The sequence below is a fragment of the Arctopsyche grandis genome, chromosome 2, assembly GCF_051622035.1.
Source record: "Arctopsyche grandis isolate Sample6627 chromosome 2, ASM5162203v2, whole genome shotgun sequence".
NCBI lineage: Eukaryota > Metazoa > Arthropoda > Insecta > Trichoptera > Hydropsychidae > Arctopsyche > Arctopsyche grandis.
In genome coordinates this window covers 17635904-17653103 of record NC_135356.1, presented here as the reverse complement: position 1 = coordinate 17653103, position 17200 = coordinate 17635904, and the positions used below count along the sequence as shown (strand labels likewise).

General features: G+C 30.4%; 1 protein-coding gene across 1 annotated transcript in view; it reads right to left on the bottom strand.

Moving 5' to 3' along the window:
- Nucleotides 1-1500: 1500 nt before the first annotated feature.
- The window catches only part of ltl (leucine-rich repeat-containing larval translucida), a 48084-nt gene continuing 32384 nt past the window's right edge, over nucleotides 1501-17200 (bottom strand). The window contains exons 2-8 of the mRNA XM_077445820.1: nucleotides 6788-6956; nucleotides 6498-6704; nucleotides 5580-5768; nucleotides 4378-4608; nucleotides 3320-3541; nucleotides 3049-3247; nucleotides 1501-2106 (exon numbers count right to left, since the gene is read on the bottom strand). Of these exons, the coding sequence (XP_077301946.1) occupies nucleotides 1682-2106; nucleotides 3049-3247; nucleotides 3320-3541; nucleotides 4378-4608; nucleotides 5580-5768; nucleotides 6498-6704; nucleotides 6788-6956 (1642 nt within the window). The 3' untranslated portion in view covers nucleotides 1501-1681. The remainder of the gene's footprint in view (nucleotides 2107-3048; nucleotides 3248-3319; nucleotides 3542-4377; nucleotides 4609-5579; nucleotides 5769-6497; nucleotides 6705-6787; nucleotides 6957-17200) is intronic.

Genomic DNA, 17200 nt, shown 5'->3' with positions numbered 1-17200 from the left:
ATATATATATATATATATATATATATACACACACACACACACACACATATGTGTGTGTGTGTGTGTATGTATACATATGTATTAATTTTGAGTTAATCCGTTTTAATTTAAAGTAGCATCACATACGTACGAAAACGTCAAATAAGGGTCACTTATATAAAATTGGAGTAGATAAAACAAACAATTATGTATATAATAGATTTTTTTACACATATAATTTTTCTATCAAAGAACTTACACACCCTGTTCCATTCTCATTATGTTTTAGTACAAATTGTTTCAAATTCGAACCATATATTATTATATTTATATATGCCTATTAAAATTTATGTCGAAAAAACCAGCAACTTTTTAACCGAAAATATACCATTCTTATGGGTAAATCATATAAAATATAAAACTATATTATAATATATGTAGGTAAGAGATCACCGTAATTGTCCAGTTTGAAATGACCGTTTATTTCAATTTTAAACTCAATTTGTAATAATATTCACAAGGGACTTCAAACAAGAATGGTGTTCTTGTACATTTAATAATAATCAATGGCATTTATTTAAACTGTAAATCAAAGTTAGCCAATTTTTTTTGACTGACTAAATACTGTCATCTCTATTTGTACATAATGAACTAAAACATTTTTAATATTAACGCTCAAGCTATTAGATGTATTAATGATACATACATCATTAATAACATAAGATAGCGTGATACTTTATATTATACAAAAACATAAAATGGTTTTGTAATATTTGGTTCGTGTTATATAAACATAATTATTAGATTTGGCATTAAATTATAATTATTATACATGTATATATTTATATCTTATATTTACCATGCCAACGAATCCAATCCATTTTGAAATTAATTTGATTAAATCTTAAAAAAAAAAACAATTAAAAATGGCTGTTCTTGGTTGATAAATTGATTTAAATATAATAATAATTGTTAAAAAAATCCTTAAATGCGATTTTTTTTATTTAGCTATTATCTAGATATCTATATATGTATTTATGTGTAATATCTGGGTTTTTTTTCTTTGTATATTTTTATATAATCATTGTGGCATTAGGATTACCTATAATGACAAATGGTCAGATTTTTTTCAAATAAATAACCAAAACTACGCTTTTGCAAAATGGTTTTGGTTTATATCCAATGAAAAGATCTATATACATTTATTTATATACTTTCAATATAATTGGCAGGATATTTTTTTAATTGATTGAAGAATCCTTTTTGACACTATTTTAAAAATAATGAACTTAATTACAATCCATATTACATACATACATATTATGTGTGCCCGAAAATCCGAAACAACTGTCTATTTTGTAACTATTTTGGAATGTTTTCTACATGTATTTTGGAATTGGATAAAATTTATGTTTGTAGACATAAGTAATAGTAGTATGAAAATTTTACTATGAATACATTCAAAATGTTCATAAATATTAAATTAAACATATCTTTGATCTCTATTTTTTTTTTCATTTTAAATTTCTATTAAATTATACATATAACAATATCTTACACATATCGCACTAGTCCGTTCATCCATCGAAAACATTAATATGCACACTAGAAGCTATGTTACAAACAGACGTTATTACATTTTTATATATAATATAAAAGTTAAATAACCATATTTTTTCTTTCAATTGTATGATTTAACTTTTTAAATAATTTTTGGCGGTATTTCAGGTGCAACGTTTTGAATTTTCTGCTGTGACCTCTGTTGCTTTGTTGACGGACTCTGTGTTGGAGGAGGCAGTGTTATCGGTGGATAAAAAATAATTGGCAGCTCTCCATTTTTTCCAGGTATAATCTGACCAACGATATTGTCGTAGCCCGGAAAAAGTTTATTTTTCGAGTTCACATGGCTTTCGAGCGGTATCACCTTCACTCCGGGATTCACTTTGGACGAGACAATCAGCCCTGAACCCATGGGCATGATGTCATTTAATAGAGATGGAGCCACAACAGTCGGTGAAAATATGTTTGGTGATCGACGGTTCACACATTCGCCATAGACTTTGACGTGCCATTGAGCCATGCAGATGTTAAGATGTACAAAATTGTCACCGCACAAAATGGGATTATCTGAAAGAGAATCATTTATGTATCCCAAAATTATTAAATCAATGTTTACAATTGTTATTTTCGCCATTTACAAATACATCATTTGCAAAATTCGCTTCAATGAAACACTATTTCTGTATCTGTTTCCATAATCAAATGTATTTCGAGGGCTACAAGAATATCTACACATATGTACATATATTATATTTATAAAATGCTAGTTTCTTCACACTGATTTTCCTACAGACATCACAACAATGCGCAATTTGTGCACGTGGTTATTAGTATCATATATTTTAATAGCATTTTTCGTAGACCGTTTTAAATATCTATAGGTAATTTTAAGTTCATTTATTTATTATTTGGATTCTTTTTAATCTTTTTTTAACAATAAAGGAAAGCCTAATTTTCTCACTATCAAAAATGACAAAATATTGAAAATACTTTGCTTAATCATCTTAACAGTCTATTTTAATAATAAAAATTTAAAACCTAAATTTATAAATAAAGGACTGGATCAATTTAACTATGAAACTAAATCACAGATATCGTACTTATTTTCATATTATACAGATGGTAAGAAACGGACGGAAAGAAAGAAGGTAGATATTATGAATACAAATTTTGATTATCAATGAACCAAATAACATATGCTAATACATCAACATAATAATACATAACAAACAATTAAACACAATCGCTTTATATATATTTATACGAATTAATAAAAATAAAAAAAAAACACATTAAATCACAACCAAGGAAATAAAAATAAACGCTATAGCGACAATCACAAAAATTGATATACTTAAAAAAATAAGCCAATGAAATTATCATTATCAATTCAATATATGTGTAATTAAAATAAATTGCTGCAAATAACATAAATATTATAATAACTTTAACCTACAAGATAAAATGAAACTAATGCAAACTCGTGCCAACAGTCGCTGTATAACTTACCGTGCAAATATATCTTGAGCGTTCCAGTTACACCATGAATCAAACACGTGGTATTAGTCACCAGCTCATAATTGACAGATTCTATTTTGTTGTGGGACAAATCTGCGTGACATAGCACAGGCAAACCGTGAAAGTCCTTGTCCAGCATCACAATTTTATTAAAAGAGGCATGCAACTCTTCCAAAACCGGAAGATACGTCTGAAAATTAGACTGAATTTTATACGCAACACGAACAGGGATTGAACTCAAGACTGATATGAGTGTTTGTACCTTTGAAGTTTCTTCTAATGTTGTGATTAAATTGTGAGAAACATCGAGAACTCTCAATTGATCTAGTCCGATGAGATCGTCTGGCGATATGAGTTCCATAAGATTGTGACTTATGTTTAATTTAAATAGTCCATGAAGACCCATGAGTGCCCCACTTAAACTTTGCAATTTGTTAAATTCCAATCGCAACTCCAGCACTTGTGTTCCAATGTCAACCATATTCTGAAGAAAATTAATGTTAAATATTAGCATTCTATTCACTAAAAAGATGTGATTATTTAAGACTTGTTATCATTTCGCTTTTGCACTATTATGCAAATACAATTCTCTAAAAGGGGAAATTTTAGATTAGAATGGCAAATGCGAAATGTGAGCTGCTTCAGTATAAGTATGAGTATAATTAAATACGTTTGTAATAAATTTGGTTATTACTAACGATTACCGGTTAATGTGATTAATAATTATTGTAATTAATCGAACCTTATCACACCATATCTGATCTAAACTAACCCAACTTACCCACGTCATTTTATTATTTACCACAATTAATAATTATTATTAATAATAGTCGAATTATTACAACTCCACTGTAATATATATCCATATATCTGTACAAATATGAAACTTGAAGTTAAATTAAGTGAAGTTCAGTGAAATTGAAATACAATTTGTTTGATATATCATGTTATCAATATTATATAAAAAAATATGCATTTCGCTTGAACATAGCATTCTAGTATTTATGTATTTGAATAATGATAATACTATACTAAATGTTTTAATTAGATTTTAGCGCTATTATTCTAAAATTATAACTTCTTTATACTTACATATGTATAGATATATCACATGTAAATTTTGATTCAACATAGCAGTTATAAAATTGATTTATCTATAATATATGTATGTATTCGTGTAGAAATAAACAAAAACTAATCACTAAATATACATACACAATTAAGTTTGTAGAATAGCATGGAACAATGTAGGACAAAAACAACGGCAATAAAAAATTATACATACATATGTAATGTGTACAATTTTTTTTTGTATCATACCTCAGTATGTCCATTCAAAACAGCAATTGTATTGTGCGATAAATCAGCTACTTGTAGTCTTTTAAAACCTTTAATCTCTTGTAACGAAAATTCGGACATTTCGTTGTGAGTAAGGTTTAGATTACTCATCTGTGAAAGGTTTTTCAGCGCACCATTTAAAGATTGCAATTGATTGTAGCCAAGGTTAAGTTGCTCTAAATTCTCTGCTTCGACAAAATCATCAGCAACCAGCTGAAAACCGAAATTTTGAAATAAATATTGTGTTGAATTCCAATTATATGGGTCAACTATATAATTGATAAATTAATATGTCAAATTGATTTACATTACACCTAGTTGCATATTGCGTTAAATTTTATACTTATAATTTTCTTATACATAATATAACAGCTCACCCTCATGGGCCTATTAATATTCCAATATCTAAAGCTGACATAAAATAAAACCGAGTAAAAAAAAAAATAACTTTCTTCGGCTATTGAAAACATACTCTTATATATTTTATAACTCAAATATTGAAAAAACTTATAAAATCGAATAAGAATAAGCAATAAATATTAGAATATGTATGTATGTATATCTTTGCTGCTACAAGTCACAGTATCAAATTTTATAAAATTGCAATAGTATTAAATAAAAAATTAGGATTTTTGAAGTTGCAGCTGTCAAAAGATTTTTCTCTATGCATAAGTGTTTCTCATTTTACAATTTTAGTCAGAATTTTACTTTCAAAATAGCTCATCTGGTTCGGTGATTACTAGTCAAATGTGAACCGGTCACAGGACAACCGGTCGCTCTAGATCGGTCACACGTGATCACCCGTCACACTAAAACTGGTCACGAGAAAACTGGTCACACCCTAAAACTGGTCACGAGAAAACTGGTCACACCCTAAAATCGGTCACGAGAAAACTGGTTGACCGATTTTAGGGTGTGACCAGTTTTAGGGTGGGACCAGTTTTCTCGTGACCAGTTTTAGTGTGACGGATGATTACGTGTGACCGATCTAGAGCAACCGGTTGTCCTGTGATTGGTTCACATATGACTAGTAGTCCGTTTACCAGCTCATCTGTATGGTAATCTTCATTAGTTCCTAACGATATCTGTTATTAAAATTGATTCCACTTTCGAATATACCATTTAAATCAATTAAAAGCACATTGTCCTATCAAAACCTCATGCATAAAAATGTTGATACTGACATATTTAAGTTTGTTGAACGATAAATTGAGCTTCTTCAAATTCCTAGCCTTTTGCAACGCGCCATTCAGCGACTTTATGGTGTTATGGTCGAAATACATCGAATCAATGGTTGGCATGTTCCGCAAATCTTTCGGTAAACTCTCGAGTCGGTTATCCGACGCGTGTATCATTGCCATGTTGATGGCGATCTGTAAAACATGGACACGGTGAGAGACAAAAACTCAGGGTATAGAGCATTTCATGAAATCCAGACCAGTCTGAGGAGGCTATAATGATTTTAATATTGTTAATCCTTTTTATATTATATATTTTTCTTCCTAAATGCTTAAAGTTTAAAATAAAACAATATTATAAATACTTACACGAAAATAGTATGTAAAAAAGATAAGAATCACTGAATCAGTTGAAGCTATTAAAATAGATTTAAGATGTATCGTGAATTATAAAAATCTTTTAAAAATTTACAAAGAAGTGTTCCGAAAAGATCTTTGCTTAGAACTATGTACATACATACATATCTCGACAAATTGTATGTATGTCGAACCGAAAAGAAATCAAAAGTCTTGTATGCATGCAGAATTTTTTTTTATAAACAATAGCATCATCGTTTCCTAAAACCTAATTCCACCGATTAGGCAATATTTCAGTACCTTTCTTTAAAAAAGTTTAGGCTTTCCTTTAAAAGGGGCTTTTAGACGCTTTTACTATAATAAGCATTGGAAAAACTATCTGATCAATAAAATAATTTTATAGAAAATGATGGATTATAAGAAATAATTTGTATGCATACATACTGATATATTAATTGATACAATAATATAATAGTACAGCATAATCAGACTAGTCCAAAAACAATGAAATGAGCTATACATATAAAATGTTGATGTAGCCGAGCTGTGTTTATTGAACTGACCTACCATCGGTAATTCGTTTTCAATAGACGTGAGTTGGTTTGAACGGATGAACAGCCACTCCAGACTCTTCAAGTGTCTGAGGGTGCCGTTCAAGGTCGTCAATTGATTGTATCCCAGATGAAGATGTCGCAAATCCCGAGGAAGGGAACTCTTCTCCAAAGCGACCAACCCATTATTCGCCAACACCAAGTAATGGATTAAAGGCAGGTCCTGAAAATTTCGAACCCGATAAAGTCAGCTCAGTTAAGTATTGATCATATCAAATGTTATCAAGTAGTTATTTGTATACTGACTTTAAGGTCGGTCGAAGACAGATATTTGATTCTGTTCCTGCCCAGATCTAGCGTTTTCAGGTTTGGCATGTGCCGCAGAACATGTCTTGGAACTGTCGTCAACTCGTTGTCAGCCAAGCTCAGGTACTCTGTGCGTTCTAATCCGACGAAATTCAAATCGTTCAGGTCACTGTAAACATAATTAAGCTGTCTTTAAATAAAATTTGAACAGTTTTAAAATGTATTTCTTTTAAAACAAAAACAAAAAACATTTTGCTCAATTTAATCAATATTTACATATACATATATGTATATAATTGTAAAAGTACGTAATTGAAAAATAATCATTTACTAACTATAATTTAAGCATTAATTTAAGAAATATTAAATAAAAACACGTTTATATTTACTTTATCTATACATGCGAAAAGTATCAACATATAAAGTATTGTTTTCATGATAAATTAGTAAAATATTATAACTTATAGCCGTCTGAGACTATCCTCGCCAGTTATTCACTAAAATGAAAATAAAAAAAATTGGTTTTCGAAGGTTTGTTTAAATAAAACAGTTGCCAGAAACAATTTTATATAATAGGATTACCTAGGATTACCATATTATAACTAGGATTACCATATTTCCCAGGACTCAAAACCACAAAAAAAATTATTCCTCCCCCTATATTAGCCAGCAGCATAGCTCGGTCGTTAAGCTTCTCCTTAGCGTCGAGAAGGCGCCGGGTTCGATCCCTGGGTCCGGGCCTCGAATGAAAATTAATTTTTCAGAGTATGCTGTTGGTCAGACCTGGATTTGTGACTCCAGGTTGATCGTTTCCTATCAGAGTTTGCCAATTTTCTCTGATTTCATTGTTGAAACGGTTCCCGGAAAAAAATTGGCTAAAAATCCTTCCTACCTACTATGTCACCACTATTTGAAGTATGATTGATGTTCAATAAAATTTATGTACAATTCATAGATTTCTATGTTAATTTGCGAGTTTTTCAGTGTCTCGTAATTCAACGACTTGTAATAAAAATGCTGCATTTGTAATTGTAATTTGTAATTGGCCAGGAAGGCGCATTGGGATTTACCTGTAAGGCCCTCCTGGTATATATGTAAAAAAATAAAAATAAATATATAAAAAAATATGTTGCACGTCCAAAAATTTTATAATTTTTCCCTCAAATAACCATGAATATTGCAAAGGAATTATAATTTATTTTCAGAATGTACAATTCTTGTGTACAAGGAAAATAAAAACAAGATAAAAATATAGTAGTATAACTGATATTTATGCACCGCCGGCTGATTATTTTTCGTAAGCGTTTAAAATCACAAATAAAATAACTAAAAATTATCCAAAAATATGTCATCGGTTCTTTTATGTATTTTTTTTCACAGAGCGATTTCTTTTACGAAAACGATGAGATGAAAGTATTTAAAAAACGGGACTTTCACCTCCAAAGCAGGACGTGTTATCACCCTAGTTGTAACCAAACTCGAATACATTCCATAAATTTGGATTTAACTTAATATTGAATCTTCTTAAAGAAATCCTTGCACGTAAATATTATAAATAAAATATTTGTAAAAAAAATATAAAACCTTTAAATATTAGAGACTTGCCATAACCTTCCACGCACCTCTGCCCTGTGACATATTCGTAACAATATATTGTTACATTAGCTTTGAAAAGGTTATCGTAAGCCCCATTATGTGGCGTCGGTACAATCGACAGCCGCTTCAATGGTATTTGAATATTCAAATGGATTTTTTTCCGCTTTTCAATTTGAAAAAGCGTGTCGTATTCGAATTCACCTCCACAATCAGCTGACTAGACGGCAATAATAACAAAAGTGGCGCCTAATTTACTCACGTACATATGCTACAGAGTGAGACAGGAAAACTAGACAAATTCCAAAATAAAATTGCAAAAACTACATATAATACGGGACATTTTGAAAACTTAAACTGAAATGATTTTCAAATAATTTTAAGTACTGAAGACCCACAGACCTTAAATTAAATAAATATATCTCAAATACCATGTCAGGTTGTCTACATACATTAAGTACTAGTTGTTTTACCCGGCTTTGCTCAGTATTTGTAATATAAACAGCTTAAACATGGCGAATCTAATAGTAAATATTCATTTGATTTTTTATTAAATTTATTTGAATCGAAAAAAATATAATATTCAACCAATTGAATTGTCGTCATAGAAACTTAAATATACAAACCAAAGATACAAACTTACAAAGTCTCTTTCGAAATTATATATTAGACTAGTGTTGTACCCGATGAAATATAATCGCAAGGGTGTATATATAAAAAAGCTTTTTTCTTTCGTAAAAATCGTCCACTATAAGTCAATTACTATTGTCAACCTTATTTTGCTCTCTTGTTTTGTGGGACAATAGTAAACCATTTTTGGGGGGGGAAACCAAAGGGGGGGAAACTTTTTTTAACAACGTATGCTCGTGCTTTAAAAAATCAAAAAAATTATAGACAGCTCAATTCGAAATTGCATTTGGTATAAATGCACGCTTCTTATCCTAATGTATATTTTGGTTGGGTCTTTTCATTGGTCTACAAATTGTTCACAAAAAATCGTTAAATGGAAGCATTAGATCCAGGAATAATTCAACGATTTTTAAAATGCTTTTGAAAGGAACTTTTTATCTGTGAAGTATTCAAAAATTTCAACACACTTATAATGGCCAAGACCTGTCATTTTGTCGCCATTACACAAAACTTCATCGAATAATTTTCCGTCGAGTATACATATTTAAGAGTGACTAGAAATAAACAAATAGCTTTCGTCGATCTTCGTCCACACAGAGATACATATCTCGTAAAAGAACCAATTAAAATACTTCCATTTCCACGAAAAATTTGTCAGATTTGATAACATTTATGAATTGCATATTTAAATATTTCAGCGTTAATATTTTTAAGGATAGTCGATTTTACAAAATAAAATACAAAAGGGCAATTTTATAAAATAAATAAATATAAAGGACAGAGCAGTGAAATAAAATACTGGCCTCTTAATCAAAGGACGTACGGCCAGAGTAGTTAAAAGTGTGCGTTATTTTTATGAAGTGAATATGGTTAAAATTAAAGTTAATTAATTAATTAGCACCCTTTCATATGAATAAGTTGTCAGTGTACTGAGTACAAGTGAGTAATTTTTCCCAAGTCTCATTCTCATGAAGTCACTGAGTGGGAGAGAAGAGGAGTCAAACGAAAGTGATTTGGCGCCATTTTCATTTGAGTTTTCTTCGATTCTAGAGTCCGTGGGTCAATTTGGGTGTCCATATTAAGCGTTCAGAATTAAATTTAAACGATGACTTTTAACCTTACACCACTTCGACGAGCAATTGACGACCATATTATTGAATTTCCATATTATTGATCACGTGAACAATCTGTGATCTGAAAGTCCCGATGCACCTTCGTGACCGCAATGTTTCAATATATCTTACGTGGATGTATTGTAAATTTTACATGCTTCTTCCCTTCACTGGAAAATGTGAGTACAACTATCTCGGTCTATGTATAACAATCTATTTTTTAATAATGTAAAATTAGCATAAATTTTTTTTTAAGCAATTCCCGTTCCCGTTCCCGTTTATCAGTGTGTTTCGATAAGTGAATGCTTCAGTTAAAAATTAATACTTAATAATCAAATTAAATTACAGTAATGATAATTTTTTGGTAAAACGCAGACAGCGAACAAATTTGAAATTATTCAATTGTTTGTTTATTTTCCCAAACAACCCAGGTGGCGACGCGAACACATTTGAAATTATTGCGTTGCAATGCCACTCATTCCCGTTTTTAAACGATTATTTTACAGAAACCATCGCGACTATACACACAATTACTTCTGTAAGTTTCATCGTAAGCGGTTGAATGGTATAGGAACGCATACGTGACAGACAAACATTGATTTTTATATACATACATATATATATATATATATATATATATATATATATATATATATATATATATATATATATATATATATATATAAATATATATATATATATATATATATATATATATATATATATATATATATATATATATATATATATATATAGACACGGTCTCCGTGACGGGCCGGAATGTGAAATTACCGAAAACGCAAATATCGGAAGGCAAAGATCGAAAATCGAAAGATAAAAAAAAGGGTGCATGGTAAACGGTACATACTCACGTATATACTCACTTAATTTGCGTGAGCAAGATACAACAGGAACAAGAGGAACAGGCTTTTCCTCCCTCATTAATGTGCGCGTGCAGAATACGGGAAGAAAAGCCTGTTCCTCTTGTTTCTGTTGTATCCTGCTCGCGGAAATTAATTGAGTATGTACGTGAGTATGTACCATTTACCATGCACCCTTTTTTTGGATCTTTCAACTTAAGATCACTCGATTTTCGATCTTTGCCTTCCGATATTTGCGTTTTCGGTAATTTCACATTCCGGCCCGTGAGGTAGACCCATATAGACAAGTTCCATTTTTACAAGGTTTTTACTTGTTTATTTTTTTCTTCCAACTTTTTCTCATCTTACCTTCCACCGGGCAGTAAAGCTATCCGTCTTATAAAAATATAAATACGTATTTATGTATGTGTTTTATTTACCCCCCCCCCCCATACATATCTGTAACCAGAAGCATATATCAATGGTTAGCGTGTAATGCTTTTAATTGTGTGGTCACGGGTTCAATACCTGGCTGGGATGCTGTCCAGACCTTGTATATGTGGCTCCATGTTCGATCATCTCCAATCAGAGTTTGCCAATTTATCCAATTTCATTGAAACGGTTCCAAAAAATTCGCAACCCTGTTTTATTTCTCGAAATTCGGCGATTTATAAAAAAAAATGCTACGAAAATGAAAATTTATCCATAGATGTCTCTATGATGCTCTATAAAATTACTCTATAAATTTTTTATCGTTTTGTAATCGGCCTGGAAGCTCATTGGGGTTTGCCTGTTATGCCTAAGTAAATATAGTTGTTAATTTAAAACCCACCAAATTTAGCATATCATGTTGTTCAATACATAGTATAATATAATAGTCAGCCCTCCTATAATCTTAAGAAATGTAATAAAATAAAAGAAAATGTTAAAGGCCATTATGTTTTCGTACGGAACTGATCTATGGAGTACAAATGTGTTGACTTACATACAAACGTATAGTTTTTGTTGATACATCAAACCGAATATTGCTAATATACAACCTTTTAAGAACCCTCTTACTATATCATATATGTATGTATGTATACTAAACCTGATCAGTATATATTTGAAACCTGATCATTATATGTATATCACTCGTTATTTTCAAGCTTTCGATCCTCCATTATTCCAAGAAAAAACCTACTGGTCAATGATCCAGCTCAGAGCTCCTCTCCATCAAACGCCCTGATCATAAGAAGAACATGTGGATTTAGGGGCATCGCACATCCCTTAAATACGACAATTAAGAAATGAGTGAGCGACTCGTTAGCACAAAACGGCGGAAGTTTCCAATGAGGACACGAGAACAGTTTTGAAGTGGGCGAAACACGTCAGTGACAATGCCGAAATTACAACGGCCCTTTTTTAAAGAAATAAAAATAAATGTGATTTTTTCAAACTTTACATAAGATCCTACGAATGTAATACAAATCTTCAAGAGCGAAAAAAATCCGTAAGTCATTACAAATTGATGTTGCTGGTACTATAGAATAAAGTTGTAGTTCTACTTTTGGCAACATTGAACTGTTGCAGAACTCACAAACCTCCCCACCCCAAAAAAAAGCTATTATTGAACCTTCGGAAAGAGTTAATATACATACAAAGATTATGCTGTATAAATGGTATTTTTTTTATTTAGTTTCCATATCAATTAATCAACAAGTATTCGAGTTGTTAAAACAATGAAAATGTTGAATTTTTTTTAATATTCGAGGGAAAACATAAACCCATGTAACTTAAGAACAGAATTTACACACATTTTCAAATTATATTATCAAAAGTGATCACGATCTTCGTTCACATCTGTTACTTATACTTATGTATATACATTGCCGATGTCATTCTGATAAGGATGTACTCGTTTAATTTTTGTAGCACGAAAGAACTGACATAAATGGTATTGTTTAAAAAGTATTCGTTTGACATTGCGTGTCGTGGGTCAAATATATAATAAATGAGTTGCAAAAAATTCGATAAGAATCGAAAGGACCAATAAAAATAATTTCAAATGTTAATAGGCAGCATCCGGAGAGTACATCTTTTTTAATTTAATATCACTTATTTCGCACAAAGTATATATTAGACTTCATTGAGGGATTAAATGGACGTAAATTTGCCTAATGAAACCAACTCACATATGTATGTATGTATGTATGTACGTATGAGTAATATTTTGATAACTGTAACTTTAAGAATACGTATTTATGTAAAAATTATTATATGTAAAAATTAGTTCCGACTAATGAATAATTCTAAATGTGCATATACATATGTAGAATATCAGTGAAAACCGTGAATTTTTGCTTTTCAGCAATGGACCTAGTAGAAAAATTTCGTCCTATCAAGGGAACGTTAAATTAAAAAAATAATTGATTTAAAAAAATGTCCTGTGCCTCTAACCTAGGGTTGCCAGATGGTATCCAAAAGGAGGACATGTCCTCCTTTTCCATGTTTTGTCCTCCCGTCCTGCCTTACCTACTGTAAGTCCTCCTTTTTGCTAAACATCGGGCGGGACTTATTTATGATGATTTAGTTTCATGCATTGAGTTCTTGAGCATCAGAGGTGTAGAGATTGACGATGTTAAGCTACACGATCAATTTTGAAACTTGATTTCATTTCTTAAATCAAAATCAGATGAAGATGAAGCATATTATGATTTGAAGTTGCACGAGTAGTGGACAGTCTACTTCAAAAGTATTAAAAACATTGAATGTTTCTCAGAACTGCTCAAGATCTGCGAGTTTTATTTTTGTATAAGCGCACAAAAAACATGTCTTTTATAAATTTCAATTTATTTAAAGTCTAATCTGCCCACTGAATAAGTTTTTAAAGGGCTGCAGTAATTTAACGCAAATGTGGAAAGAGTTTTTTCACTGATTAATACTCAGTGGAGCAAAGAGAGGAATAGACTAAGTGTGCAGTCAGTTAAATCTTTAATTCTTACTCAATACAACTTCAAAAACATGACATGTGAAGATTTTTATAATTATTTGTTAAAAAACCAAGAACTTATTTCCAAAATTGGCAGCTCAGCTAAATATGATTAAAATAAAGTAAAATAATATAAAAAATTCGTTTAATTTCCGAATGTCCTCCTTTTTTACAGAAAATCCTCGTTTTTAGACCCATCTGCCCTCCTTTACCAAATTATCATCTGGCAACCCTACTCCAACCAATGGATTTATCTCAACAAAAATTTCGAAAAAGTAGGTTTTTTCATAAATTCGTAATTTTTTTGTATTTAAATTAAAGGCTTAAAAATTGTTTTCAAAATAATGATGGGAACATGAAAAATTACGATTTCCTGAAAAATAACGCTTCCCCTCATACAAATACCCATTGTGAGGAAAATTTCGAGCTTTGAATTATAATGCGTGTGTGTAAAGCTGTCCGTTAACATGTATCTCTTTCTTTCCTTCGAATAGTATGTACATATATCGTGGAAAAAGACGCGGTTTAGTGTGGGCTTTGCGCATGTCACTTCGTTCACATTTATAAATTTAAAAAGGTTGTGGCTATTTGCAGGTACTATATCTGCGACAGACGCAAAGCCTTCTGTGCATGCGTGTGAACTTAAATTTGATTATAATTTCTTACATTTAATGTATGCTAGACTTGTTTAATCAATCGTTCATTATACATGAGGCAAATAAATTTCGCACGTTATTATAATAAATCGTCATTTAGTTAGTTCGTGGCTTGTACTTGTATGTAGGTATTTTACGTTGTATATGATAATAATTTTCTAACAATTTATATTATTAACTAATTTGGATTATATATTTTACTCTACGTCACTTTACGAGTTCGAACTTAATTTTAAGAGGTTTAAAACAAATTTTTAACAGAAAACACGCTGACAGTGACAGTTCACCCGCATGCGCAGAAGGCTTTGCGCCTGTCGCAGATATAGTACCTGCAAATAGCCAATAATTCGCAGATATGGTACCTGCAAATAGCCAATAATTCGCAGATATAGTACCTGCAAATAGCCACAACCATTTAAAAATGTAACCATAAAAATCTGTATGGATGTTAATTGATATATATTTACTCTATTTAATAATACAAATGAACAATGTTTACGGCCAGGGAGGCACATTGGAGTTTTATGTTTGGCATTCTTGGTATAAATAAAAAATATTTAAAATTTAATTAAGTTTTTTGATAAAAAAAAAAATGTATATGCACACAGGCCACTAGTATTTCTAATAAAATAATATTCAATTCTTGTTTTGATTAGCACTGTGTTTATCGATTGCTGTTAGTTATATGTACAATGGACGAAGGCAGTAAAAGTAGGTATTTACTGATAACCAAACTGGACATTATATTGTATTCGTATATACATACATACATACATAGTTACTGATTATTTACCAACCAACTTTAATAAATAGCCAGAATTATTTTGATTTACAATTCTGAAAATAAATCACATCCTTGGTTGATAATATAATACAATCGATGCGGCCAAAATTTTCCCTACCACTAATTATCACGAGAAAGTTAAGTACTAATCGCCATTGTATACATATTTTGAATCGAGCTAGTGCTAATTTGAAAGCAATAAGTCTGTTCTATAAATCGTTTATTGTCAGTACATTCATACACACACATTATGTAGTTACATTCAATAAACGATAAATTGATATCAAGGACAAAAACGATATTTAATTTTGTTTATTGTGCGGCTAGCTCTTATAATATAAACAAACATCGTACAAAACCATTTATGAATCACGTCCATATACTGTTTGTTTTGAGTTCAACTTCTCAGCGTTTATACGATAAGATTTTATCTCACAAGAAAAATAAAAAGAGGTAAAGATCGCAATGCTTCGAATCAACCAATTACATATGTACCTCCGTATGAACCGCAATAAGCGCATTTTTCGACCCGAATTACTGAAATTGCATATATTTACTAACTTCTTCTTACTTTCACTTATTTAGACGTTATCAATAGTTGAAGTATGTACATATGTATTAAATTGAAACTGTCAATCGAAAAGTGCAATGTTTCTGAACTGGTTATAAGTAGTTCGTGGGATAAACAATTTATATCGAATGTTTTGATACGTAAATAATGCTTTTTGCTTAACACGACTTGTATGTAACATAATTAACATTACATAACCGACGAGAAGTAGGGCTCTCAATCGAATATTTGAATATTCGCACCATTTTCAGGCTATATAAATATTCGAAAAATTCATTGAATATTCGAAAAATATCTTATAATGAAAAAAAAATGTATATTTGTGCAATATACATATGTACATATGTAGTTCGTCATTTTTTCTTTCAACATACCCGAGTGACGGTGTCAATAACGTCGTTCTTACAATCCATGGTCCTTTTCCATGCACCTTGTTTCGAAATTTTTGACCGAAAAACAGTCGTAAATAGTATACCTAGAAAGCATTGAAAGTCGCATTCTTTATATAATATTTGCCAAAAGTTACTCGTATATATTACACTATCAATATTATCACGCGATCCGTATTGATAGTGTAATTGGTCAGTATCGTGATAATCAGTAGCAAATCCGGGTTGTTTTGAAATCAGTGATAACCCTCCCCCCATCGTACATTAAATCCACTGTGAATTTGCTTTTGATGATCTCGGAAATACGGCAAAAAGCTTTTAGCGTTTAATATTTTATTAAAAATTAACGGCTATAAAAGTATTTAATGATTTATTAAATTAATTTTAATAATTACTTTAATTAAATAATATTTTAATAACAATTTGTTATTTTTTCCACTAATTTTTTAAATAAATTAATACTGGTGAATGAAAAAAACACGAATATTAACATCGAATATTCGAATATTTCATCAATTTATATTCGATATTCGAATATTCGAAAACTACGAATAATTGAGAAACCTAATATAATCCCTATTGTCAGTTGTGTCATCTAATTTTCATAATAACGGGTTTCCAATTTATGTTTACATCAGCCAATTTCAATTAATGCATTTATTCAATAAATGCTTTATTATATATTTATACGTAAACATCAAAAAAAAAATATATATTAAATATGTATTTATCATCACTCAATTATTTATTTCAGAAAAAATATTATATTTACATATGTAACTAGTTTCTAATTATTTTCCAAGTAATATGTATGTACATATTAATAAGTAACGTATGTCGAGACATT